The sequence below is a fragment of the Chenopodium album genome, chromosome 2 (genome assembly GCF_948465745.1).
Source record: "Chenopodium album chromosome 2, dcCheAlbu1.1, whole genome shotgun sequence".
NCBI lineage: Eukaryota > Viridiplantae > Streptophyta > Magnoliopsida > Caryophyllales > Amaranthaceae > Chenopodium > Chenopodium album.
In genome coordinates, this window is record NC_137835.1 from 931,649 (window position 1) to 959,616 (window position 27,968).

The 27,968-nt window shown below is 32.4% G+C and overlaps 1 protein-coding gene across 1 annotated transcript; it reads left to right on the forward strand.

Moving 5' to 3' along the window:
* The first annotated feature begins 13,783 nt into the window (after positions 1-13,783).
* On the forward strand, positions 13,784-26,864 carry LOC145592185 (respiratory burst oxidase homolog protein A-like). The gene is made up of 14 exons (XM_081648647.1): positions 13,784-14,901; positions 15,011-15,170; positions 17,083-17,131; positions 19,841-19,954; positions 21,742-22,164; positions 23,455-23,838; positions 24,026-24,121; positions 24,234-24,349; positions 24,517-24,684; positions 24,774-24,933; positions 25,103-25,273; positions 25,361-25,489; positions 25,670-25,748; positions 26,103-26,864. Exons 1-14 carry the CDS (start codon positions 14,205-14,207, stop codon positions 26,210-26,212), a joined length of 2,856 nt encoding a protein of 951 aa, XP_081504773.1. The 5' UTR covers positions 13,784-14,204; the 3' UTR covers positions 26,213-26,864.
* Positions 26,865-27,968: the final 1,104 nt, after the last annotated feature.

Below are 27,968 nucleotides of genomic sequence, written 5' to 3' on the forward strand. Positions count from 1 at the left end.
TAACGCTAGTTGTAGCCACCCATTGACTAGATAACTAAGCTTTAACTTGAACTTAATAAGGAACTATCCAAAATACCAAAACTTGTGTTCAACTAAAGCTCATTTATTTTCACCACTTCTCAATATTAAAAGGTAAACAAATAAAAGAACCATCATCATGCTATCTTATTAAGAACATGTTCACTTCAACTTAATTTCAGTTCACTTTTAATTTACTTGTTCAACTTCAATCAATTCAGTTCAGTTTCTAATTTCCTTCTCTTATAAAATATTCAATTCAGTTCAGTTCAACTCGGTCGATAGATGTAAACAGGCCCAATACATCACATAATTAGTTGGTGAATGCATGCACTACACACATCGTCATAATAGTTACACATTATAGAGTACTAGTGTACTACAAATGGGTTACTCGTGGACATGTGTAATATACTGATATAAAAAATGAGCCTTTCTATACATAAATATAGTTCGATCTATTCGGGGGTGGCCTGGGGATTTAGCAAGCGTGCAACTGTTTAGGCCATTATATAAGTAGTTATGTGTGTTCGTACTAACAACGTGGTTGGGAAAAAAGCTGTCTGCCACGGTGATTTATATATATATGGCAAAATACAAGCCATTTGTCTCCAATATTAAACTTACGATATCGTTTTCAGCATGTATCATTTTATTTTCCCACTATATTCGTTATATGCAATGGATTTCATCCTTTACAATGATTGATATCTACGTGCACCTTATGCCCACCTTGTCAATTACCCCGAATTTTTAATAGCATGTGAGATATTGTTAAATTCATTTTATGTCTGCTCTTTTAATTTCAAATTTTATAACTTTTGGGGTTTTAGAATTGTAAATATTATTTACTATATATGATGTAAGACATGTATTAATATTTATTTATTTGGAAAAATGAAAAAGAAAAATCCAACCTTTCAACTGTTTCCTTATAAAAATCCAACCTTTTGATTATTCCTCAAAAATCCAACCTTTATACCCCTCATTCTCCAACAGATCCATTTGACCTTTAACCTGTTTAACAGGTTAAATTTTTTTTTTTTTTAAATTTATTTTATCACTTTCCTTTATCACTCCTCCTCTTTCTCTCTCCTCTCTCCTAAAAACGGAAAACACCACATAAGCTACGCCGGCGCCACCAATTTCGCCACCACACAACAACCTACCTTGCAGCCCCTGCTCGCCTCCCCACCTAGCCACCTCTATTGTACTTCCGGCAAGCATCCACCAAAAAAACCCACGAGTTTTGCCCAGAAAATTTAAAGACCACGAAACAAATTGAACCCATCTCTCTGTTTTTGAACCCACGATTTCCGGCGAGAACTAATTTGTGCTCAATTTGGAAGTGGGTTTTGTGGGTTCGTAGGAGGTGGTGGTTTTTGTGGGATTTCGTGGGTGTGTAGGTGGTGGTTTTTATGGGTTTTGTGGGTTCGTGGTAGGTGGTGGTTTTTGTGGGATTTCGTGGGTTTGGTGGTTGTTTGGTTATTGTGGCTGGCGAAGTGGTGATTACGGGTAGCGAATGGGAGCTGCAAATGACGGTTGAGGTTGGTGGTAATGGTGGACATTTGGTGTTGTGGGCTGTGAGTGGCTTGTGCGGGTGTGTATGGGTGGGTTGTGATTGTAGGTGGCGAGGGGAATGAGGTTGCTGGGTTTCGGTGGCTGGTGGACAGTGGGGTGTGGGGTTGTAGGGTTTTCCGGTGGGCGGCGGAGATAGGGTGGTCAGGGAACGAGGAGGGTGGGGTTTGGTTTTTCTGAATTTTTTTTTTTAAAATATAATTATTTTTGTTTTTTAATAATTAAAAAACTAATTGACCAATTAATGGCCGACACGTAGCATATGACTTACAAAAATCGGTCATCAACAGGTAATGGATCTATTGGAGAAGGAGGGGTATAAAGGTTGGATTTTTGAGGAATAATCAAAAAGTTGGATTTTTGTAAGGAAAAAGTTGAAAGCTTGGATTTTTCTTTTCCATTTTTCCTATTTATTTTTGACGGGATATAAGATATGTATTTGATAGTATAAAAAGTCAAATGAGTCGATCCTTAGTGACTAAAGACATTTTTTTTTTTGGAAGCAAGTCGGGAATATTATTAATCAAACCAAATCAACATCCGCGAAGGCTATGATTCCTTGGGGAAAAGAGTCAAGAAAAACAAACTCGGACCCACTAGGGGGAGGGATTCTAGCGGCATAATGTGCAACTAAATTACCATTATGTCTAACATGAATACATGATTAACACAAAAACTAAGAAAACTATTCCCGGCTTCCAATATATCTTCAATAATATTATGATGCAAAGACAATGTGAGCTATTGTGTGGTGTTTGAGATACTGTGTGGGAATGGATGTGATTGCATTAAAAATACTTGTAAGAGTGTAATTTTGAGTGAATGAGTGATTAATTGTACTCTAACTTATTTTAAAGATCAGATCTCTAGTAAAGAATAAGACCATCATAAAATTTGACTACTATTAAATACGAAATCCAATTGATGTTTAAGTGCAATGGATTTTATATGGAGTTTTTTTTTTTTTTTTTTTTTTTTTTTTTTTTTTTTTTTTTTAAGAAATTCGGATGAGATGAAGATTAAAATATTACTCGTATTAATAGAAAACGTTTTGAGTGAGATATTAATAATCTAATACTACTATCTGACATTGTTAATCTAATGTCTAACATTAATAATATAATATCTAACATGAAAAATTGGACCAGTCCGACTCACCCAATTTTTTTCGTTATTAAAAATTTAAATAAAATGATGTGGGAAAAAAAATTATTTGCCTTCAAATCAATAAAAGTCTGAAAACATAAAAAAAAATAAAAAATAAAAAAGGGCCGGGAGGTAATTGTGATAGAGAATATCAATAGAATATTCTCATCCTTTTAAGAAAATTATGGTAATTTAGCTATCAAATAAAAGCTAAGAAAAGATTGAAAACACACTTTGCCTCTTTCTTGAGAATTGCTTGTAAACACCATTTAAATTGTCATATATTCCCTACATATATAGATACATAAAGTATGTATCCAAAGTTAGTTAAAGTGATACAATAAGCAGTAAGCCAATAATCAAACACTAGTCTCCAAAGTAGACTAATTAAGGATTTCGTGAAATCTACGTTTTAAATACGACCACATACTCGCATATACTATATGTATGGATGGTATCAAATTCATTTTTGCTTCTAATAAAAATTCAGTGTGTAGCAGTGCATGTAGATGGATTACTAGTAACGTAGTAGGTTTGGACTTGGTATGTAAAAGCAATATTGGAGGAATTAAGAAAATAAATTAAACCGATGTTAATAGTTGCTGAGTAGAAATTAAAGGCAAATTTTGGTGACCTAGTGACTATGCAATATTTATTCTAGGAGTTAGAATTTGTTACTCACTTACTCCTTTGATTTGTCGTCGTTGATGCATGAACTTAACGTCAATTAGAAAATTTGATATGTCAACCTCATATGGAGGAAATTTAAATATAATTGCCAATGCATGTAATGCAATTGTGGCCAATTGGTAGTGAACTAAGCTCAAGAGCGAGCTAGATCGAGTATCGGACATCTATTTAATACTTTGCATTGTACATTCTTTAATTTAATTTATGCCCCGTTTGTTTAGGGAGATTGAGATAATGTTATTATGGAGATTAATATTTGAGACGGGAATATGAGCTTAAGTTGTGATTTCGTGCATAAAATCTACCAAAGTCTTAATACCTCGAATATTGTTTCGTTCTCTTTCTAAGTATCGCATGTGTTGGTGGGGATTAAAGTGGGTTTGGATCTCAATCTCCACAAATAATCAAATGCATGCTAAACAAACAAGTGATGTAATATACATGTTATTTTTTATTTTGGGATTACTAATCTAATCTAATCTCGATCATCTCTCTAAGCAAAAGTTATAAATTAAAGATTACATGCATTAGCTTAGATTAATAGCAATTCAATAGAAGCATTTCCCTTATTTTTATGAGACATGGGATTATTAAATAGGGTTGATAGATATGTATCAAAATCCCTTTAGCTTAATCGATCTTACCAAAATAATACTCCGTATTTTGGGAGGTAGGTTGCATGCATAAGGGTGGCAGAATGTTAAAAGTCATCGTTACCTAACTTATTCTCATAATTAACATGCCAAAAATAAAAGTTATGAAGATTAAAATTAATAAAATCTCACCACTAATTATCCACCCCATCCCATGCACTGCACCTTTTAAATAATCTCGATAATAATTATCTCCCTAAACTAAGTGATTGTTTTTTTTTATTAAAAGAAGCAAGCTAGTGAAATTAGTGTTTAATAGATTGAATAATATAAATGAATAATGGTTTTCTTGTGTATTTTCATTTCCTACAATTTGATTAAACAAATTAAAGATGATTCACTTATTTTACTTTGTACTTGATATAAAAGTTGTCCCAATTTTGAAAAGTAAAACGAACTTTCTAACAAGGTTACTTTCATTCTCATTATTTATTCTGTCAATCAAAATAGAAAACGACGTATATGCCCACATTAGGTTAATGTGCGATAATTAATGTGATACTACGTACATTGTTTATGCATCTTCTATAAAAGCCTAACATTGTTATTAATAATGTAAGCTTCTATTGGCTATTGGCAGGAAATAATGAAATTTCTACGTAGTTTAATTTTTGTTGGCAAGGATTTCTACGTATTTGACTATGGCATGCAGATGAATTGACGTCATAGATCAGTTGTTTACCGGTTTGAACGTGTTTCACATAACAATGACTTTGACTAATTAATCACATTGATTGACGCTAAAATAAATTATAAAATAATTTTTTTTTTTATTTTTTTTTTATTTTTTTTTATAAAACACCTAATGCACCTTATTTCAATTTGTACTTCTTAGTTCTTACTTCTCAAGTTCTCAGAGTCAATAATGCCATTTGATAGAGAATATTCATATAATATTTCTCATCCTAAGTTTTGGATATATTTTGTAATGTATGGTTGGTGCACCCAGAAAGAACATTAGGTATATTTAAAAGAACATGGGCGAAAAAAAGAACATTATAGATATTTATAAAGAACATGAACATAATATGTTCTTTAAATTTGATTATTATGTTCTTTGAGTTTGAAATATATGTTCTTTATATTATACAATATGTTCTTTAATGTATGTACATTTAAAAAAATAAAAAATAAAAAATAAAAAAAAAAAAAAAAAATATTCACCCGAGTAACTAGAAAAAAGAACATGTTCTTTACTGTATTATCATGTTCTTTTTGTAAAGCCTTTATGTTCTTTGGCTAGAGGTGATCAAAGTTAGACTGACCCGACTTGATTTTGGACGGGTTTTGGGCAGAATTTTTTTGCCCCCAAATCGGGTCGGACCCAGCACGTAAATTTAAATTTTTGGGCGAGTTTGGGATTGCGTTTTTATGCATTATTTTAGTTGATTTTTTTAACTCAACCCGAAAAGCCCGCACGGCCGGACCATTTTGGGCAGGTTTGGGCACAAAAACTTCAGCCCAAAACTTGGCCCGACTCGAGAAGTGAGCTGATTTTTTAACCTTGCCCCGGTCCGTCTAATGATCACCTATATTTTTGTCAAACACGAACATGTTCTTTTTTGTCAAATACAATGTTCTTTTTCAAACACGTTCAACCACCCAAGTAACCATGAAAAATAACATGTTCTTTTTGTACAGACTTTATGTTCTTTGTAATGTCACGTTCTTGTCAAACACAAACATGTTCTTTTGTCAAACACATGTATGTTCTTTTTCAAATACTAGCATGTTCTTTTTTTTTTTCCCATGTTCTTTAAAATATGCTTAATGTTATTTCCGGGTGCACTATACTATTTTCATATATTTTGTACTTCATATAAGATTATCTTTGATATTTGTACATATCTTATAGTTACCTAATATGATTAGGTTTCTCATTGTAACCCTATAAACAAGGGCGGAGCCAAGGGGGGCTGGTGGAGGCCCGGCCCCTCTGGCCCAATCGCCAACCCCTTTATTTTTAAATCTGCCCCCCTAAATAAATAGTATAAAATGTTAATTTCTACATAGTTATAGTGATGTTAAGTTATTAGCTCAATTGGTTATACCGCTATACTTACCAACACTAGGCCCAAGTTCAAATCTTATAAGCCTCAATTGCCTAAAAAAACCTATTTTTGCTTCTTTTATAGTTTTGCCTATATATTGTTCTTATTTCAATCTTACTTTTATAATTTTCCCTATAATTTTAATTGCCTAAATGACATAGCTTACGTAGATACATTTTTTTTTATTATTAATTAGTAAAAATTACCATTAAATTTCTTTTTATTTTTTATTTTTGAGGACTAGTCAAATTTAATTAATACCATTGCAAAAAAAAAAAAAAAAAAAAAAAAAAAAAAAAAAAAAAGAAAAGCAGTATGTACAATTATACATTACTATTTTACTTAATATGTAGTATAAGTCTTGGCCCCCCTAAATTTTATTTCCTGGCTTCGCCCTGCCTATAAATATTGATCAATGGAACTCACTCGAATCAAGGAGTTTACATCATCTAATAGTTATGTCCTCAAAGCTTAAGGCTTAAATACTTTGTGTTTAATGATTTTGAGAGTCATAAAAGGTAAAATTTAGAAGAAAAAAAAATGTTAAAAAAAAGAGATAATTCCTCCGTTCCAATAATATTGCAACAAAGATGAAATTACGCATTGCAACTCACATTTTACATGTTAAATATTTATAATTGTATAAGAGTAAAACATATAAAAAGTTTATATTGAGAAAATATTTTATGAGACGAATCTAACAAGATCCTATATAACTATAAGTTAACGTATAAATCATACATTATATGATCAAACAATGGTGTTAAATGTAAAAGTCCAATTATTACTATATTTTATTGAAGCGGAGGATATGTGAAAGTGTGGCCGTGTGGGTAATTAAGGACCATAATATTGAGATGTACTTTTGGAAATGCAAAAGTTGGTGGGCTGTACCTTGCAAAAGCATTGGGTGGGCCCAATGGAATTTTATGTAAAATAAATCTTCTAGAAGCCCACCTACCCAACGATCTATCTCGGCCTTCCTCTTTCAATCCATATCATCCTGCATCTTTGCAGGATTCAACGTAATAATGTTCTTACCATTTTATACCCAAAAAAAAAAAAAAAAAAAAAAAACCGTATATACTTGTCCAATATTTATGAAAATTGTATGGTTTTTGGTTTGACATTTTTATTTATGGTTAGAATTTAGAAAGAGGTTAATCAGTCAGGAAAAGTCATATGATGGAAAGATTGCTAGCTATTTGTTCTTTAGTATAACAAATAAACAAGGTTAATTAGTGGAATACTCTCATTATTTTGGGGCTAGCCAATAAAGGTCATAGGATAAAGATCACATTTCAACACATTATACACGCAACATGCCATCTTAAGATGCTTGGTCTAGCCCTTTACAAATTTTATGGTTTCTATTTATTTATTTTGTTTTTATTTTTTTTTATATTTTATTTTTATTAGTAAACTTAAATGAATGCGGAATGGCTAGGAAATTTAATGCTTTTTTTTTTTAATTTAGGGTCTGTTCTCATTGACTGAACTCATCTGAACTCAATTGAACTGAATTGAGCTGAACTGAACTGAACTGAACTGAATATTTTATAAGAAAAGGAAATTAGAAGCTGAGCTGAACTGAATTGTACTGAACTGAATTGCAATGAACTGAACTGAGCTGAACTGAACTAAGCTGAACTGAACTGAACTGAATTTCAACGTAAGAGAACAGACCCTTAATTTCTTAACATTATATGAAGTATATTTAATTTAATTGTATACATGTATGTATATATATGTATACTTTTTTTTTTTAAGGTAAGGAGAAAGACCCTACCGAACATAGTTTTTTTGGTTCGGTATTTGCGGGTCAAAAACTTTGAGAGTGAGGGGAATGGTAAGGGATCCCCACTCTCAAAGTGACTCTATTGAGGATTGAACCCCAGCTCAAGGTTAGAAGATGACAATCTTACCACTAAACCAAGCTTAGCTTGGTACTTGGTATGTATATATATATATGTATACTTGTAGTAGCTAGGCTTGTTCCTAATTCCTATGGGTGGGGTTGAACAATTGTTTCTGTGTTCTTTTCAGCATAGTATTTCCATTTTTGCGGACCTTGAGTCCTTGATGTAATTTGACTTTTTGATTAATATTAATCCCCACGTTTCTATCAAAAAATGTAAATCTTCAAGCATTTATTTTTAATGAAAACCTACAATCTTTTTAGTGAAAAAAAGAATATGGAATTCAACTATATAGTTCATTAAAATTTTGAAGTGAGGTTCTATGTAAAAAAATGTGGTACAAAAATGTTGAAATTATTCAAGAGCTACACAATACTTCGTATAAGTTTAAAAATTGGTCCAATTTCTAATGAATTGATTGATAATTTTAACTTTTATAGCAAGTATTAATTGTTGGCTTGTCAAATCATTCTCACATGCTATTAAGATTCGGAACTTGAAATATTGTTTAATCATAACATTCCATGTTTTAATGTTTACATTTACAAAAGTCAATGATTATTGATAATTAATGATTGCCTACATGTCACTGCAAGTTCTTCCGAAATAAGGCTTCAATTTCAATGTGCGGTTTCTACAGGCGTTGGTACCTTGCATCGTACAACCGTTTTGCGAAAAGAACATATTATATATTACACACATGTAAAGAACATACTGTTGTAATGAAAAGAACATACTATTAAAAAGTAATGAACACATATCTAAAGTAAAAAGAACATATTTATATTAAAAAAGAGTGAAAAGAACATATGTTCATGTTCTTTAATTGTCAGTGTAATGTACATTTATTTGTGATATAATGTTAATTATTTATTGTGAAATGTTCTTTGATTTTTTTTTTTTAAATTATGGTGAATATACATAATATTTTCATGTTCTTTATAAATATTAGGGATGTTCTTTAGATGTATAAAAAAAACATAAAATTGGATGTTCTTTACAAAACAGTTATATGTTCTTTACAAAACAGTTTTATATTCTTTAAAAAACTGCTACATGTTCTTTTCGCGTTTTTGCCTGTACCTTGCTAGGTACAGGCGACTGTACCTTAAAATTTTCACTTCAATTTGGCTCCGTGTATAATTAATAAGGAGTATGTAATGTAATATAATGTCAAAAATAATTTTGTCATTTTTAGTGCTGCAACTTTAGTACGTAGCCGAAAGTTTGATTATGAGTGGTGTAAATTTCACTTAATTAGTTATTCAGTGCTTATTAGTTTCGCATTAATCATCATTCAATAATAAGTGTTGAACATTCTTCATCTTCAATATTGTGCATGTTTATGCATGTCATGCAAATAAAGGTTGGACTCCTTAGAGAATTGCCTCTCTAATCTCGTAGTGGTAGTGCGTTTAATGAGGAAGTTTCAGTTAATCAATTTGATTTGTTTATTAAATGGCAAAATGGTAAATAAAACATCATAAATGCCTAGTCATCATGGTATTTTCGTAAATATATCAACAACTGTGGGATCCATATTTAATAAAAAGTTGTTGATTTATTTACAATTTTGCCATTTGATAAACAAATTTTGTTTATCATATTGATAAACTTGTATTTTCTCGCTATTAATTAAGTTTCATCATACTCTTATTTTCCAACACATTTAAATTAAACTAGCAGTCCGTCATAATTAGGATCTAGTATGTATCATGCCGTATAAAAAGTAATTGATATAATGTCATGACTTACAACTGAAAAGCAAATTAGTTTTTACAAATCAAAATCGACAAATTAAATGGAAGCAACATACAATTAAAATGAATATTTCAACTTCAACGTACAAAGCACAGTAGACTTCAACAACAATTTGCAACGTTCTCTAAAAAAAACTAGTGTGTAATCGTAAGATTTCTCTAAATTAAATAGAAAAACTGGCAAATAGAAGCAACATAATGAATTATTCAACTTCAAAGCAAATTAAACATCGACAACATTTTGCAATCCTATAAAAATATTGGGAAAACAAAAAAAATGATTACAAGTACAAAATTAGTCAACCCTTTGTATGCTTTTTCCTCCCAAAGAAGTCAACTTTATTGCAAAATAAGGGTCGAAGATAAATTCTAATTTTGATTTAGTTGCATATGTTCTACTGGTTACAATAAAATAGATTATGCAATTGCAATAATTTTTATTTATGATATGCTTAGAGGTGATGGCAAGTAGCGTCTAAGCTCTAATTGCAAATTGTTTGAGTATTACATATAACATTAATGTGAACATGTTGTGCTAAGCAGACTACAACTGTAACTCAAAAAAATCAAGTTTGACATTTATTATATTATTAATAAACAAGCAATTATGTGTCACTTTTAGCAAACTATATATATTACCTTATTAAGAACACTTAATTATTAAGAATTAAGAAATACTTATATAATCATCAAAGTAATGATGAGCTGAGGAGTACAATATAAAACATGATGTTTCTTTTCATATGGTAAATACTTATTTAGGTCAAAGGAATGCATACAAATGTGGGTTTTAATTAATAAACTGGTTTTGACTTATTATAACTTGTTAAAACTTATTTTACCAGAACTACGTATGTATTTTGTCTTATATATTCGTCTATATATTCGAGCTTAGTTTACTTAATACCGTATGCGGTTTATACTTCATATTGAACTTGTAACTTAATTAGTCTTACACTTATATAAATCAAAATAAAGTAATTTTGTTTGAAATAAGTCAAATTCATATGACTATAATACATCCTAAACTCACCCTTTTACGACTCCTTTATCCTCCTTTCTCTCTCCTCCTTTCTCTCTCCCTAGCCTCCATGGTTGAATTTTGAAGGGGCTTCCATCGATTTTAATCGGTGGAAAGCCCCAATCCTTGTTTCTTTATTGTTTTTTTTAGGTTTATAATAATGCTTCCTCCGGGAGGAACTTTTCTCCTCGAAAGAAAGGGTTTCTGATCTCCTTCGAAAGACAAGGGTTTTTCGACCTCCTTCGAAAGACAAGGTTTATCTCCTCTTTTCGAGGGAGAAATTTCTTAGTTTTGAATCCATGGTAGCAGTTCTAATAGATTGTCGTGAAATTATTTCGTTGGTGGAAAAGTTATCAAGTTTTCGAATACGAACAGATGAATCAGAAGGAAATCAAACTCACGGCTACAAAGGATCGTTAGATTGTCTCTCAAACAAGGCTGTAATTTTCAGCGATATAAGCGAAAAATGCTCCACAGTGCAAGATCTACTCGACGATCGTAGTTTTTATAAAGGAAAATTCTATTTGATTCAATATATTATGTATTTGTTAACGTCGAATCTCTATTGTAGATGTCGTATGATTTTTAATTAATGAAATATTTTTGCTATTCAAAAAAAAAAAAACTCACTCTTTTACTGTAGATGTCTACCATATTATCTGTTTAATTTATGGGTGTATCCAAGACTTGATATCAATTTGATTTTATCATCTCAATTTATGATTTTTTTTTTTTTTTTTTTTTTTTTTTAAGTCAACAAACCCTTTACCGCATATCATATCATCTAGCATAGTCAAAAAATTATAAGGGAACTACAAAAATCTGAGGTCAAGTCTTATATTTTTCGTATAATCATTTATCATTTATCATTTATCATTTAACTCTTTTAAAATAACGTTTAACTCTTTTAAAATAAAGAGAGTGCACACTCCATTTTTATTTTTGTAATGTAATTATGGTTAGGGAAACACATTTTAAGAAAGAAAGTAAATGTATGAGGGATAAGCTACCAAAACTACATACTTTACTATTGTTGGTGATTGGGTAACAATTGCAAATACTTCTTATAAAATATTATTAAGGATAAAATGGATAATATATTTGTGAAAGGATATCAAAAACTGAACACACCAAAAATGGAACTAATATACTTTCACAATGTGAAAATAGGCAATAATACAATTTTGAAGGAAAATATCTGATTTTTTTTTCTTTCCATAATGAGCCACAATCTAACTATATAAGGCAATACAAACTACAACCTATCGATTGTATTCACAAGCCACTATTTCATTCTTCATCAAAAGAAACTAGATGAAGCCCGTGCGATGCACGGTTTGTTTGATTTTTTTTTTTAAATAATGTTTTTTTTTTTTTTTTTTTTTTTTTTTTGTATTTATGAGCCTAAAATTGGTTATATATTTAGATAAAATTTCTAATATTAAAAGATAATATATAATATTTAATTAATTTAAACTTAAAAATCTCATTCGCCAAATTTGCTTACATGGCATTTAAATTATTTAATTCAAAAAAAAAATAATAATCTCTTATTTAATTGGCTACTACTAAGATTTATAATCCTACATGGCGCGCAGAGAAAATTAGATCCTACGTGGCTCTCTAAAAACTCGGGAAAAAACTCCCCTTGTACAAAATAAATCATTGTTATAATAGATGGGAGAGAAGCCTAAAATCCCACAAACTAGAGCCAACAATGAGGTTCTATCTTAAAATAAATTAGCAATAAGAGTAGTAGTCCACTTGGCCGCTTGGGTTATAAACAGAAAACCCTTTGCTTTCTTGTTCAACGTGGGACAAAAACTATTTACACTTGCACGGTTGCACCTAACAAAAGGGGAGTTACTTAAATGTACGTTCTGAGATGGTCTTTTGAGTTTCTATCTAGTGTGCTTGACCAGATGAAGTCGTGAAGAAGGGTACGTGCTTTTGATAAGTAGGGGTTAGGGGTTTTTCGGCTTCCACGACTCCGATTCCATTTAAGTAGAGAGTATTATATAAACTTCTCAGGGTTAATCCTAGCCACATCAAGTGTTATTATTAAGATATATAAGATTCTTTGTGTATTTCTCATTTGTGAGTTTTGAGGGAGATAACATTAGAATTGTAAGAGACACTCAATATAGTTTTTGTGATTGGTCCGAAAGTCAGTGACAGATCCATAAAATTTATTTAACGGGGTCAAAATACATTTGATAAATTTTAAAAGGGTCAAGTGGATAAATTTAATAGGAAAAAACTCAATTTTATAAGTAATTTTTTTTCTCAAGTGTTATTATCCATAAAGCGCAAGCTGTTCTGAATCTACAATATGTTTTCCTTAAGATCAATAAAAATGTTACTCTTATCTTTTCATAAACGTAGCTACACATGCCGTTGATAAGCCATAAAATCATGTACTCCTTCCGTCCCTTTATTACATGCCTATTTCTTATTTTGCACGGGAATTAAGAAAGTTAAAGATTCCTTAAAACTAATAATTGAAAGTATAAATATGCATGTGGGGTTAGAGAGAAAGAAAAAGTGATTGGTAATTAAGAGAGAAAAAGTATTGGAAATTGATGTTAAAGTACAGAAAAGAAAAAGAATGACAAATCATCAAAAAGAGAATAATATTGTAGAAAAGTACAACTTTTAAATAAAAACAGACACTTAATTTTGATCACCCAAAAAAAAATACAGACCTATAATAAAAGTGCATATTTTATTTTCAACCATCTCCTCGGCTCCTCGCCACATGAGTATGAGTAGCTAGCTCACAAAGTCACAAGTCATCATACTCATGATTCCACTTCTTCCCTCAAAAACGCATTGTCAAAAGATAGTTGACGGACTCGACTCAATTCGACTTGACTCAACATTACATCCCCGTAACTCCATCTCAATTCTCAACTAGCAAATGTCCTAAACTCACACGGTCCCTCTCCTCCTCCACCCTCGCTTATATAAAAAGACCCACCTTTCTTAAACTCCACTTCATTTCCTAATTTTCCTTTTTCAAATAATTCCTTATTGTCGTTTCCACCACCTTTCTCCCTCCCTTTTTTCTTTTCCCTTTTTTTTTTGTTTTTCTTCTGTCCCATTTTTCTCTGTTCAACCATCTTCTCTCTTTCATCCAATCCACCCATCCCTCCACTCACACTCTAGAGAGAGAAAACCTCCCTTATTCTAGAGAGAGAAACAGTGCTTCCACCACTTTCTCTCTCCTCAATCTCCATCTTCAGAATACAGCACGCGTTTTCGATGATTTTTTCAATGGTGAAGGATTTTTCTGGTGGTGGTAGTAGTTATTGATTTTATTTTCCATTTTTTTTATTTGATTAAATAATAAAAATAATAATAAAATAATGAGAGGATATGCAAGGCACGAACTCCGGCGGTGGGCCTCCGACAACATCCGGACGCCGTCGGTGGCGATGAGTACCGGATCTTCGCCGAGAAGTGACGTCACTACGTCGGGATATTCCACTCCACGTTCAAACGCCGATGAATTCGTCGAGGTTACTCTCGATATCGAAGATGACGAGACTATCATTCTCCGGAGTGTGGAACCGGCGGCGACACCTCCGGTGCCGGCGTCGGTAAATGTGGCGTCAACATCATCAGCTGTTCCGAATTCCGCGTCGTCTTCCATCGGAGGAATTGAGATTCCGGCGTCGAGGTCTCGAACTCCGACGATTCGGCGAACAACGTCGTCGAGCAGCCGAATACGGCAGTTTTCGCAGGAGTTGAAGGCGGAGATAAGCAAAGCGAAGCAGTCGTTTTCAGCGCAGTTGACGAAGCGATTCTCTGGAAAGTTCTTGAACTACTCGGCTTCGATGAAAGGGTCGTCTGAGTCGGCAGTTGACCCGGCGATTGCGGCGAGGAATCGAAGGAAAGTGCAGGCTCAACTCAATCGAACTCGGTCTGGTGCGCATAGAGCTCTCAAGGGGCTTAGATTTATTAGTAACAAAGGAAGTGTTAGTTGGTGTAAAGTCGAAGACAATTTCACCAGATTAGCCAAAGATGATTTTCTTTATCGCACTGACTTCGCTGAATGCATTGGTAAAAATAATTAAATTTAATTTATTAAATTTTAAGAGCATCAATTAACGAAGTTTAGTTGTAATTATTGTTTATGAGATTTCGTTAATTGAATTGAATTGTGGATTAGGGATGAAAAATTCGGAGGAATTCGCGTTGGAGATGTTCGACGCTTTGAGCAGGAGGAGGAGGTTGAAGGTGGAGAAGATTAGCAAGGAAGAATTGTATGAGTATTGGTCTCAGATTACAGATCAGAGCTTTGATTCTCGTCTTCAGATCTTCTTTGACATGTAAGTAATTTACAGTATTTAATTACTCGTGTTTTTCTTCTTTTTAATTTTAAATTTCTGCTTTTAAACTTTTTCTTCCGGTTTTATTTTGGCGTGTTTGAGAGTGACCATAGTCATGTAAGGTAATGTAAGTCGTAAGTCGTAAGTCGTAAGTCGTAACTATTTCATATCATCCCCGTTGACACGTACACAATGTTTTTTTTAAATTGATTGATTTGTTGCAATTAATTAATGATACTAAAATAATGTAGTATTGGTTAATGTTTTTTTTTTGAAGCTAATGATTGTCCCACTAATTACAATCCCAACGTTATATGATGATGCATATGGTTGGCTATTATTGGGGTCATTAGCAGTCTAATGTACAAAGTAGTACCATTAATACAATATGCATTATAAAAGGATATTTTGGTCATTTTGTTACATGTTAGGTAACAACTCCAACTATAGAGGATTAGAGGTTACTTTTGCTGTTTGATGGATCAAGTGACCAAATTTACACAAGGAGATAGATACTCTTTGGAAGTAAAAACATGTGAAAGGGTGGAATCAAGGGTATTTTGGTCCTTTTCCAAACATTTTACTGATAATATCATAAGAGTATAAGATGGTGAAAGTTGTAAGTTTGTTACACTTATACAGTTGTATACTCCCTTTCTTCTTAAGTTTTTCACACTTTCTTATTGCAACCATTTTATAAAAATTGTCTCATTTTTTAATTTAGGGGTGAAAAAACTTACTTAGCAACAAAACTATCAAATTTATTTAGAGGGATTATGCTTTTCCAAAAATAATCTTTTGTTTCCTTAATAAACTACTCGTACCATATTGATTCTTCTCATCAATACAAGCATGCTAGTTACCACCTTAGGAATTACTCCCTCCGTTTTTAAATACTTGCTCAACTTTCCTTTTCCGGCCGTTTTTAAACACTTGCTCAATTTCCTTTTTTGGAAACCTTTTACAATATTTAATTCAATTCTCATAGTTAGTGGACCCAACATAATACTCTCTCTCCTCCTATTCTTCCACTACTTTTGCTTTTTACAATTTTTTATTTTCTCAACTACCCCACTACCTCCATATTTTATTACTTTCTCCAATTTATCTTAAAATTCCGCGCATGGAAAAATGGAGCAAGTATTTAAAAACGGAGGGAGTATAATTTATCAAGAATTTTTTTAAGCATATGAGAATTGGTTGATCTTTGAAGGAATTGAAGTGTTAACATATTGTCCGATGTTTGACAAATATCTAAGAGATTAGGTAAAGAAAGGGAAAAAAACATGCAATTTTTTTGGTAGCTTGTAGCCTTGAAGTGTATCATAAATCTAGAAGACAGATTAGGTAAACATATGGTAATTTAAAAGGACCCTACATTCCTCACTTCTTTGATAAGTTTATAACACAGGAATATTATTAAACGTCTTTCTCAAATGGAACTGAAAGTGTTCCCTCAAAAAAAAAAAAAAAAAAAAAAAAAAAAAAAAAAAAGTGAAAGGGAAAAGAAAAAGGGTCAAAAATTAACCATGATAATAATGCTCAACCATTTATATTAGGGAAAATAATTATTGTATGCCACCAATGAAATTAAGAGATAATGCTTCCTTGATGCACTTATTTATTAATCCATGCACCCTTGAAAACAGGGAATGATTAGTGTAGACAGTGACATTTCTTGCATATTCTTTAATTGATCAAACTTAGCCGGTAAGACTAGTACATACTCTTGCTGTCTTACATACGTTAAGAGAGTAAGACTAGTATTATGTAAAGCATTGAAGTTTGCTTGATTTTTGTATAGATTTGAAAATACCCTTCACTGCTTGAGAGAAGGCCAAAGTCTAAACTATTAATTAATCTTTATTTTAATTTAATTGTTTCTCTTACGGAGTAGTTTCTAATTTGACAGGGTGGATAAAAATGAAGATGGCCAACTGACAGAAGAAGAAGTAAAAGAGGTATATCCTGTTTATATTCATAATTTTTTTTTTTTATTTTTAAAAAAGATATATTCATAAGTTTGTTTATATTACGTATGTAAAGATGGTTGAAGTTACTAAATTGACCACATAATTAATAAACAAGATGATCTTCAAAATATCAGAATTATTATTATGGAGTACTTAAATATTTACTTGTAAAAAGATGAAATATTTAATTCTCAAAAGTTTTAAAAGGAGTATAACTAATGAATAATTATTGACAAAAATTCCGCAAATTTGTACTGCATAACAGATTTTCAAAGATACTTTTGATCACTACTAATCTTACATATATCATTCATTAATAAGTTGATTAATTAATTTGTGCTTAATAAAATATGAATGTCTCACATGAAGATGGTAGGAGGCATAACTAGGCATGAAAGTAATAGGATAACTTAACACTCTGTCTTGTTCGGCGACCTAATATTTATTAGCCGCTGACTCCTTCGATCGCGCTTGTCAACTTTACATTTGTGCATAGCAGAATTTAGGTGAGAGAAAATGAGAAAAAAGAGGGGTCAGCTTAAAAATGGTCGGCTAACTATGTGTTTTTATTATGGTTAAATTAATTAAAGGTTAGGCCCATTTTTGTGGCTGGGATTACTTCAGTCTACAATTTCAAACTAATGATCTACCAACTCCAATTACTATTGGTATATTTGGGTTGATGATGATTTTATGATAATGTTATTAATGTATATATATATACACATTTTTATATATTATATGGTTGATTTTGAGCATTTCATCATGTCTTACATACGCTTCCCATGTTCTCAAGCATCCTATTTACCATCATTTGGAAATTTCGTGCTGATTTCTTTTGTTGAATAATCTAGGTTAGTAGTACTAGACAGTGTTATTAGTAGTGCATGGATGTGCTTGCTAAGTTTAGGCAAACATGGTCACGGATTTCTTTTCTTTCGTAATTGCTATGAAATTAATTATTCTATCAGATTATTTATGAGATAGTACACAAATAGAATAATTTCATGCATGTGATTTTGTTTTTGGATAAATCATGCATGTGAACTTATATACAGTACATCTGTACATGGATATATACAGTAGATTTGGTGTGACGATTAATTGTGTTGCTAATTAAGTTAGGCAAACATGTTTTATTAGAAAATACACTTACTAATTTTGGCTTAGACAGTCTGACTAGAATTATTTGGGTAAATCATGCATCAATAATGCAAAAAATAAAACATTACTCCCTCCGCGTTTTAATAAGTATTATTCCACGAGGGAGCCCCAGTTGATCTCAGAGATTAACAATCTAATTTATCTCCTCTTACAACTTTATGTGTTGAAATCTGTGCCATTTTGTTATTTTACTTTTATCATTTAAAAACTAAACATAAATTAATAAATTGTGAGAGGAGATTTATTCACATCATTTATCTCAGAGATCAACTTGAATTTACCCTTATTCCACTATTCACTTAATGATTTTGACTTAATCAATTCACTAATATATAAAAAACAAACGATATTGTATAATACATTGTTGGATTTGTTATGATATACTTCCTCCGTTTTCTTTTAGATGCAACACACACTTTTTCACGGTATTTAAGAAATGTGGGGTTCACATGATATAATACACTTTAAAATGGGATGAGTGGTTGTTAGGAGTGTAATTTAGCGGGACATGTGCTTTAAATAAGGGAAATAGTATAGTTTTTCCCTAAGATAACTTTCCTTTTTATAGTGTGTTGCAAGTATTGTGACATTTCCTTTTTAAGGAAGTGTTACAAGTAAAAGAAAACGAAGGAAGTATACTTTTATAATATGAATTTTCCTATAATTTTATTAACATGTTATTAGTCGTGTCTCGACATACGTGTTTGGTCAATTGTAACACTTATTAAAACACGGAGGGAGTATATACTTTGCATTAAACAAATTTGTATAAACTGTAAAAATAATTATTATGTGTTTTTTCCCTTATATGAAGTATATTAATTATTAAAGAGAGTCACGTGGCACGTAGGCTTCATAGAATATGGAGTACTTTTTAAGTTTTATATGACTAGTCAAGTAGCATAGATCTTTTGCATGTAATGTCTAAATTGGCTAAATATTTCTAACTTCTGATCTTTTGATGCTAAATCTATTGCTTAAATTTAATACGTATTTATTTGTTACAAGATTTTTTCCAATCTCTTATTTTTAGCCTTTTTTGGGTTTAGTTCAAATGTCCAATCACCTTTATTTTTCAGTATATCGTTGAGTTTATTCCTTATTGGAAGCGTCGGAGTTGGTAAACTAGTTGAGAGTCATTAATTAAAAAAAAAAAAACTGTACAAGAATATTCTATTTGTTTTTTTTTGTTGAATCTGAAGCACGTCATTTGTAAAATTTTTCCCTGGTTTGCTTTATCTTAAAATTCTTTATACAATTTGTCATATAGTCAGGTAGGTTAATGACTATGATTTATGTCCAACTGCATTGAAAAATATTAGAGAGACGTAGATAAATTGGTTAGTAATCAGATTATTGATTTCTTAATCTGACTAATTTACAGTAATCACTGATTACCTAGAAAATACTGTAATTATTGGGTAATAAACCGGAAAAAAAAAATTGGTTTAAAATTTTATACTTTTAAAAGTTAATTTTCTAGAAGTATTTAATATGAACATAGAAATTAAAATTGGTTTTACTTTGGTGTAGATCATAACATTGAGTGCATCAGCAAATAAGTTGTCAAGATTACAAGACCAAGCTGAGGAATATGCAGCTTTAATCATGGAAGAACTGGATCCAGAAGGTCTTGGATATATTGAGGTACGGAGTACATATACTATCCACTTCAACTTATTACGCGACTACTTCTGTGTGTTCATATCTTCTTGGGAAATTCTCTATCGGTCATAGAAAGCTTGCCTAGTACTACCATGCATTAGCAAATACTCTTATTCTGCACTAATTACAGGGCAAATTGGCTTGGGTTTTCCTTCTGAAAATGGTAGCAACACACAACATGTCATGAGACTCATGACAGTGGCCAGTATACTGTGCCCAACCTATTCCCATGCACGATGACACAAGGCACAACTTTTGTGTCATCTTTACCAAAATGTTTAATACGTAGTAGGTTCACATGTGCTCCTATTATAGATTAATTACTCTATTTTCATGGTTGCCAAATTGTACCTTTGATATTGTGAAAATAAAAACAAGCATAAATAAAAATCTATGAAAATCAATGATAATATAAATAGCAGAGAGTGATTAAAATTGATGAATTTCGATTTCGAAAAGTCAAATGTCACAACTGACAAACTGTCAACTAGTAAGAGATTGAAGAACTGAAACGATACGGAGTAATGATTAAGTTTGATTACCAGTAAATTTTTTATAACTAAAGTGAGATTTACTAAAGATTGAGAGAAAGTAGCAATGGTTATGATTTGGACTTTTTGAAAGTCATGGTTGACATAAAAGGGGGCATGAAGAAAATTGCGCACTTGCAGGAAGCTAGTTGGCGTGTTTTTGAACGCTTCACGGGCTAAACACAAAACCCAATTCATACGATTAAGCTTTAATTACTGTCCCAGATTTTGTGTAAATGTCTCTTTAAAGCAGTCCGTGATTATTACGGTTCTATGTTCTCATTCTTTTTCTTTTCTTTCTTTCTTTTCCCACATGGTTGTTGGGTTAATTTTTCTACAGTTGCAATTAAAAAAATTAAATAAAAGTGATTGACTGTGTTGCCATTCTTTTTTTTCTCTACTTGTTTTGATTTTCCAGTTAATTGCTTTAAAATTATATGTTAAATTGTCCATTTTTAGAGTTTAGACGAAATTTCTTAATCGTAGACTGATCCTTTTTTAAGTTGTTGTTACTCTAACTCTCAATATCTCACAATAAATTGAGTAGTGTGCAATGGTTTCAAACTACTACCTTATAACTTATAATATTATTTTTTTATTTTTTTATTTTTATTTATTTATTTATTATTTTTTTTTTTTTTTTTTTGTAATGACGTATACAATACATAGGTAAGAGTTTCTATACTTTGGATCTTCTTTATACAAGGGAAAAAGCATCCCCATACTCCATCGGTAGAAATTCCTGACCTTTTATGCAGAAAACAAATTTGATTAGTTTCCTTGTATGATTGAAAACAATTTTGCTTGATCATTTTTATACTCTGCAGTCTGTAACTAGAAACTTAATTAGTTAAATACTAGTAATTCAATTTCAGTCATTAGTTACCATTATGGCATTTGAATGCCACCAAACTTTCATCTATATTGGTAATCTAGCCGCCTGTCCATTTATTTATTGTAAACTATACCATTATGTTAATTTTCGCTTTTTATTTATTTATTTATTTTTTATAATAAAAAGTCTTGTATTATTCCAGGACTTTATTCATTGTAAACTAGAGATGCAAACACAAATGTAGTACATATCTGATGTGTTCTGCCACGTGTAAATCCAAACACTTAAAGTTGATACCCATAATGGAATTATTGCATCATGAGAAATGGACTCCTAACTTGAATAATTTTGCTACATGTGTTCCTTTATTAACTGATTTATTGTTTGCTTTAATAAAAATACAGTTATGGCAGCTGGAGACACTTTTGTTGCAAAAAGACACATACTTGAGCTATAGTCAGGCACTCAGCTATACAAGCCAAGCCTTGAGCCAAAATTTACAAGGACTTAGATATAAGACTCCAATGCAAAAGATGAAAACAAATATGTTCTATTTCTTACAAGATAATTGGAAGAGGATTTGGGTTTTAAGTCTCTGGATTTTGATAATGATCAGCTTGTTTGTTTGGAAGTTCCTTCAGTACAGAAACAAAGCCGCGTTTCAAGTTATGGGTTATTGCCTTACCACCGCGAAAGGTGCAGCTGAAACCTTAAAGCTTAACATGGCTTTGATACTGTTTCCAGTGTGTAGAAACACCATAACTTGGCTTAGGTCTACTAGGCTGGCTTACACTGTGCCTTTTGACGACAATATCAACTTCCATAAGGTATACCTACTACACTTGGCTTTTTTAATGCTTGTTTTATAAGTTATTATGTGTGTGTGGGTGAGTGTGGGGGGGGGGGGGGGGGGGGGGGACCCAAGTTTGCTTTCTAATGTGAAAGTCAGCACCATTGGTTTGACCTTTTCCTCAGTTGTACTAGTTTGTGTGTATGCTTAAATGGTTGGTGATCACTAAAGATGCATAATAAAGTCAAGCTTTTGTTGAATAATTAATCTCACCCTTAGTGATTTGGTGGGAACCTCATAAGATGTAAACCCATCGTCACTTACAAAGTAATGTTTTTCATGCTTGTAATGTGGTTCCATAAAGTTACTACGTATCAAAATTTCTATATTGGGTTCAAAACAACTTTTTTTTTCTTGGTAATTTAAACTTTTTTTCTCTTTTCCTATTTCTTACCTAACATTTTCTGTTAATTTTCTCGTCTCTGCATTTCATCACCTTGAAATGGTACAATAACCTTGACATGATTCAGTAAACATTGGACTGTCTTGAGATGGGGAGAAACCAAATCACCCCTTTACTTAATGAATGCTTCTGGCATTTAGGTGGTTGATGAAACTCTGAACAAGCATAAGGGTATTAGGACTTAAGAGAAATTATTAATCATTTTAATGCAGAATCCATGAAAATTTGACATTGCTGCTTCCAGCTTGACCTTAACAGACAATAGTTTATTCATTTCAGTATTTGCTCTACAATATGGTTAGGTAACAATCAAACATCAATGACAATAACATGACTTATTCTATACTTAGATCACTTATGGTCGACCTTTACTGTTCTTATCATGTTGTGTTATTGTACCTTAATATCGTATGTATTTTTTCTTCAGTCTTCTCATCATGAAATTTTTTGCATCATCTTCATTTACATGCTTTGAATTGAAGTATGAGCAAACGAAATTTAGCAATGGCTAGCAAAACTAAACAACAGATTGATTTTAAATGCATGAACCAAAATCTTACCCTATCTTTGACAACTTGACAGTCATCTTAATGTTGTATAATTATTTTTTCTCGCCTCTGTTCTTTTATATTTATAATTATGTAAATTGGTTTATACTCCCTGCTTAGGCAGTGACTTTCTCTTTATCAGAACTCTCTGTAGCTGTTAAAATGAAGCTGCATGAAATGATCCTAGGTAGGAGATTAAATAATGAAGGATATAATTAGTTCACTTACATGGCAAGTCTTGCAAAATTCATATTCAAAATGGTCTTTATTACCCTATCTAATTGTCTTGTTAAATTATACCTTTTCAACTATGCAGACAATTGCTGCGGCTATTGTGCTCGGTGTCATCCTTCATGTTGGAAATCATCTTGCATGTGATTTTGTGAGACTGGAGAGGTCATCACCACAAGACTATGTTCTCTACTTGAGTGACTTTGGTAAAACAAAACCCACATACGGAGATTTAGTAAAAGGTGTTGAGGGTATAACAGGGCTCATAATGGTCGTCTTGATGGCAATAGCTTTTACTCTGGCTACTCGATACTTTAGACGTGGTGATATTAAGCTGCCCAAGCCCTTTGATAGGCTCACAGGATATAATGCCTTTTGGTATTCACACCACTGTCTGGTCATCGTTTACATTTGTTTGCTTATCCATGGGATAGAACTTTACCTTGTCCATAAATGGTACAAAAAGACGGTAATCCTTCTGTGACTAATTATTCATATTGATTATTTCGTTTTTATTAGTGTTTAGTTTAATGAAGATTGTTGTTGATGACTCATGAAATAATCACTTTTGGTTCATGTTGCCGACCCTACTTATGAAATTAAGACTTTAATTTATTGATTATTCTAATGAAGAATTTGGGTATCCATTGTTCCAGACTTGGATGTATCTTGCTGTTCCAGTTTTGATGTATGCCGGTGAAAGGACTTTGAGATACTTTCGATCTGGATTATACTCGGTCGACCTTTTGAAGGTTAGCTTAGTACTATTTCAAGCTCCCATTAAGAAAATTTCCTGCGGAATTACACCTATGACCCAGCTTCTTTTGTGCTAACTTTTCTTCCTGTTCATTACTTTCTAATTAGTTGGCGATTTATACTGGAAATGTTCTCACACTGCAAATGACAAAGCCTCAGCAGTTTCGATACAAGAGTGGGCAGTACATGTTTGTGCAGTGCCCTGCTGTCTCTCCCTTTGAATGGTAACTTGATAATAACTTAGCTTCAACTTCATTTGTTATCTAGTCAATGCTTCTCTTGTTTCAGATTACAGAATGTTTGGCTATCTTTCATGCAAATTATGTGCCAGTCCAGGCACCCCTTTTCAATTACATCTGCTCCTGTTTAGCTAATTATGACCATCTTCTAGGCACCCATTTTCAATTACTTCTGCTCCTGGAGACGATTATCTCAGTATCCATGTTCGGAAGCTTGGGGACTGGACAGAGGAACTACAGGCTATTTTTAAACCGGCTTGTGACAATCTTCCAGCTGGGATAAGTGGGCTTCTTAGAGTTGATGAAACTACTAAGAAAAGGTCTTTTTTCTATTTGCTAGTTTTTGGGTTTTAGTGACTGACTGACTGTAGAAGATTATATGTAGTCTGAAACTTTATTCTTCCGCCAGTTTGCCAAAGCTGCTGATAGACGGGCCATACGGTGCTCCAGCACAAGATTACAGTAAATATGATGTTCTCCTCCTTGTTGGTCTTGGTATTGGAGCAACACCATTCATTAGTATCCTGAAAGATCTGCTTAACAACATAGTCAAAAAGGAGGAGGAGGAAGTAAGTACTTATTCACCTCTGAGTAAAAAGGCATTATATAATGATTTATCTATTTGTTGATTGAGTTTATGATTGTGTTGCTGGGTAGATCGTGGACATCACTTAATTTTGTGATGCTGATAGCCTCATGGAGATTTGAACGTGCGTTTTCTGTGTTTTCAATGATCAGGAAAAAGCTGCTGATCTTTACCCAGTACCAGATCTCACTGATAAGGGCTTCCCAAAGCAAAAAAAGCCCTTCAGGACCACAAATGCCTACTTTTATTGGGTAACTAGGGAGCAAGGCTCATTTGATTGGTTCAAAGGAGTCATGAATGAAGTTGCGGAGCTTGATCAGAGAGTAAAGTCAAAAGCCATAGTTTCATTCCAGCCTTATATAATTGTTTCTCTAAGGCATTTAATGAGCTTTTTGCTGTTTTGGACACAGGGTGTTATTGAGATGCACAACTATTTGACCAGTGTATACGAGGAAGGAGATGCACGCTCTGCGCTAATCACCATGGTCGCAGCACTCAACCATGCCAAAAATGGGGTGGATATTGTTTCTGGCACCAAGGTATATACAGAATGATTTTTCTTCCCATTTTCATGTATGGCATTGATACTAAACAGATAGATGGGATCACATCGTCGTTAATCTTTCTATCTTATGTATCTCTGTTGTCCATGTAGCATTGCACACAAATTCACATATGATCTATAGTGTTAGCCCTTATAATATCCATTTTCCTGGCAGGTCCGTACCCATTTTGCAAGACCAAATTGGAAAAAGGTTCTATCTAAGATCGGTTCCAAGCATGCAAATGCTAGAATAGGTGAGTAATCAGGATTTTGATCGTTTATTTGTTTATGATTTTAAATTATTAAGCTTGCAAGTTCCTGAGCCAGTGTTTTACATTCTTTGGCACTAATGTTAGAATGCAACCTCCTCATACGCTGTGGGGAGGAAAATGAACTTTTGAGCTTAGATGAACATACATAAGCACCACCTTTCTTCAAAATGGAACCTAATTTCGAAACAATTAGTATGTGGGATTGATTATGAAGATGTTAAATAGTTAAGAGGAAGGTGTTTATTTGAGATGAAGCTCACAAGTCACAATCTCTTCGATTTTAAATTGAAATAATTTCTAATTTGTCTTGTATGATTTCTTGAAACTTGGGAGAAGGTGTTTTCTACTGTGGTGCACCAGTATTGGGCAAGGAACTGAAGGTACTCTGCAATGATTATAATCAAAGAGGTACAACTAAATATGAATTTCACATGGAACACTTCTAAGAAGTCTCCAAAGGAATTATATTTCGCTTCTTCAGCAACCGGAAAAGGGCAATTTTATACGCCTCAGTCCTCTCTTGATTCAGAACATACATATACTTTTTATTTATTCTTTCTAAGATATACATAGTAGATACGAAGGAAGAACAAGAAAGCGCAAGGAGGCAAAAATAACCTGCAAACATAGAGAATAATGTACAGAGTCTTGGATATAGGAATGAAAATATAGGGGAAGGTGTATTATTTTTCCTTGGTCTTTCTAGTTTTCTTTTTCGAAGATTTTTATCTGTAGTATGTCAAGCACAACCAGCAAACATAGGGCTACGTTGCATCGACGGGTTGACATGCCTCAGGATAGATTAGTAGATTGATGGGCATGTAAATAATTTATATGGGCAAGTTACTGGAATTTTGAAGCTGTTGTGAGAGAATTACAAGACAGCTACAAATTTTGCCCAAGTTCGGTGATTGGTAATATTGCTACGCCACAACTTGTAGAAAAGAGTTCGATTATACAGTTTTGAAGACAGGCCAGTTGAATGGATTTTATGCTACTTTTGTTCTACTATTTTGTTGCATCTTCATTCTTCCATGAATAATTATGACTTATAAGCGCCCAGATTGTCTCCGATAACTAATATAGAGTTAACTGTGTAGTCTGTGTGAATGGTACAAGCAAATGTATTCAATTATTACTCCTGATTTTTAAGAGTTTTCTCTGTTCTTCTACTATGAGCTGAATTATGATTTATGATGGCCCAAAATATTGTACTGGTATAAAGATTGGAATTTTCACAATCGGCCCCTAGAGTTGTATATCATACATTCAGCGAAGAGAAAGTTTTTTGCTGGTTAGCCTGGTTTTGGATATGGTGATTAACGTCCCTCCGGACTCCGGTTTGTTAGTTGTGCCATTTGAAGAATTTGGGGACTCAATGTTTCATAAACAGGCCACCTTCGTATATAAAATCGAATGGATGCAAAACACATTTTGTTTAAACAATCTTCAAAGATTGCAGCATGTTTTGTTTTGATATGTGATGCACTGATGCCTTTATAATGATAACATACTAACATCTTTGCCTATTGGGATATTACAATTGTAATTTCGAGGCTCAAGGGTAGATTACTTAAACATTTTTACAATACCATACCATACCATACAACCTGTTTATTTCATCTTATAAGGTACAACTACTCGTATAATAAAAATTGCCAAATCACTTTGAGAAAATAAAACCATAATGTAATCGATCGTGTTTGCATCATGATAGGTTTGACAACTTATCCCACATATACCTTTGTTGTCTTATATATCGTTTACTGTTTATTTCTCCTAATGATAAAATGCTAGGTTTTGGAAGAAACTAAAAATGACAAGAATGCCCTTTTAGTAAAACAAAATACAACTTGGGCTTGAAAATTTACAGGAAAAATTAAGAAAGTAGGAAATTATTTATGGAAATTTGTATTTTAAGTAGTTTAGGAGTTTTTTATTTTCCCCCTATTTTTTCTTTATTATAAATACAAGTAATTGTATTTGTATATAATAAAAAATAAAAAAATAAAAAAAACCTCCCAAACCCCCCCCCCCCCCTTTTTTTTTTTGAAAGACCCAAAACCCTTTTTTTACACAAAAGAATTAGGGAAAAAACAATGGCGCAAAACCTAGGAACAAAACAAAATACATCTACAAAAACCGAAAACACAACTTACACAAAATACGATCAAGATTCAACAACAATTTTCATGCCCATGT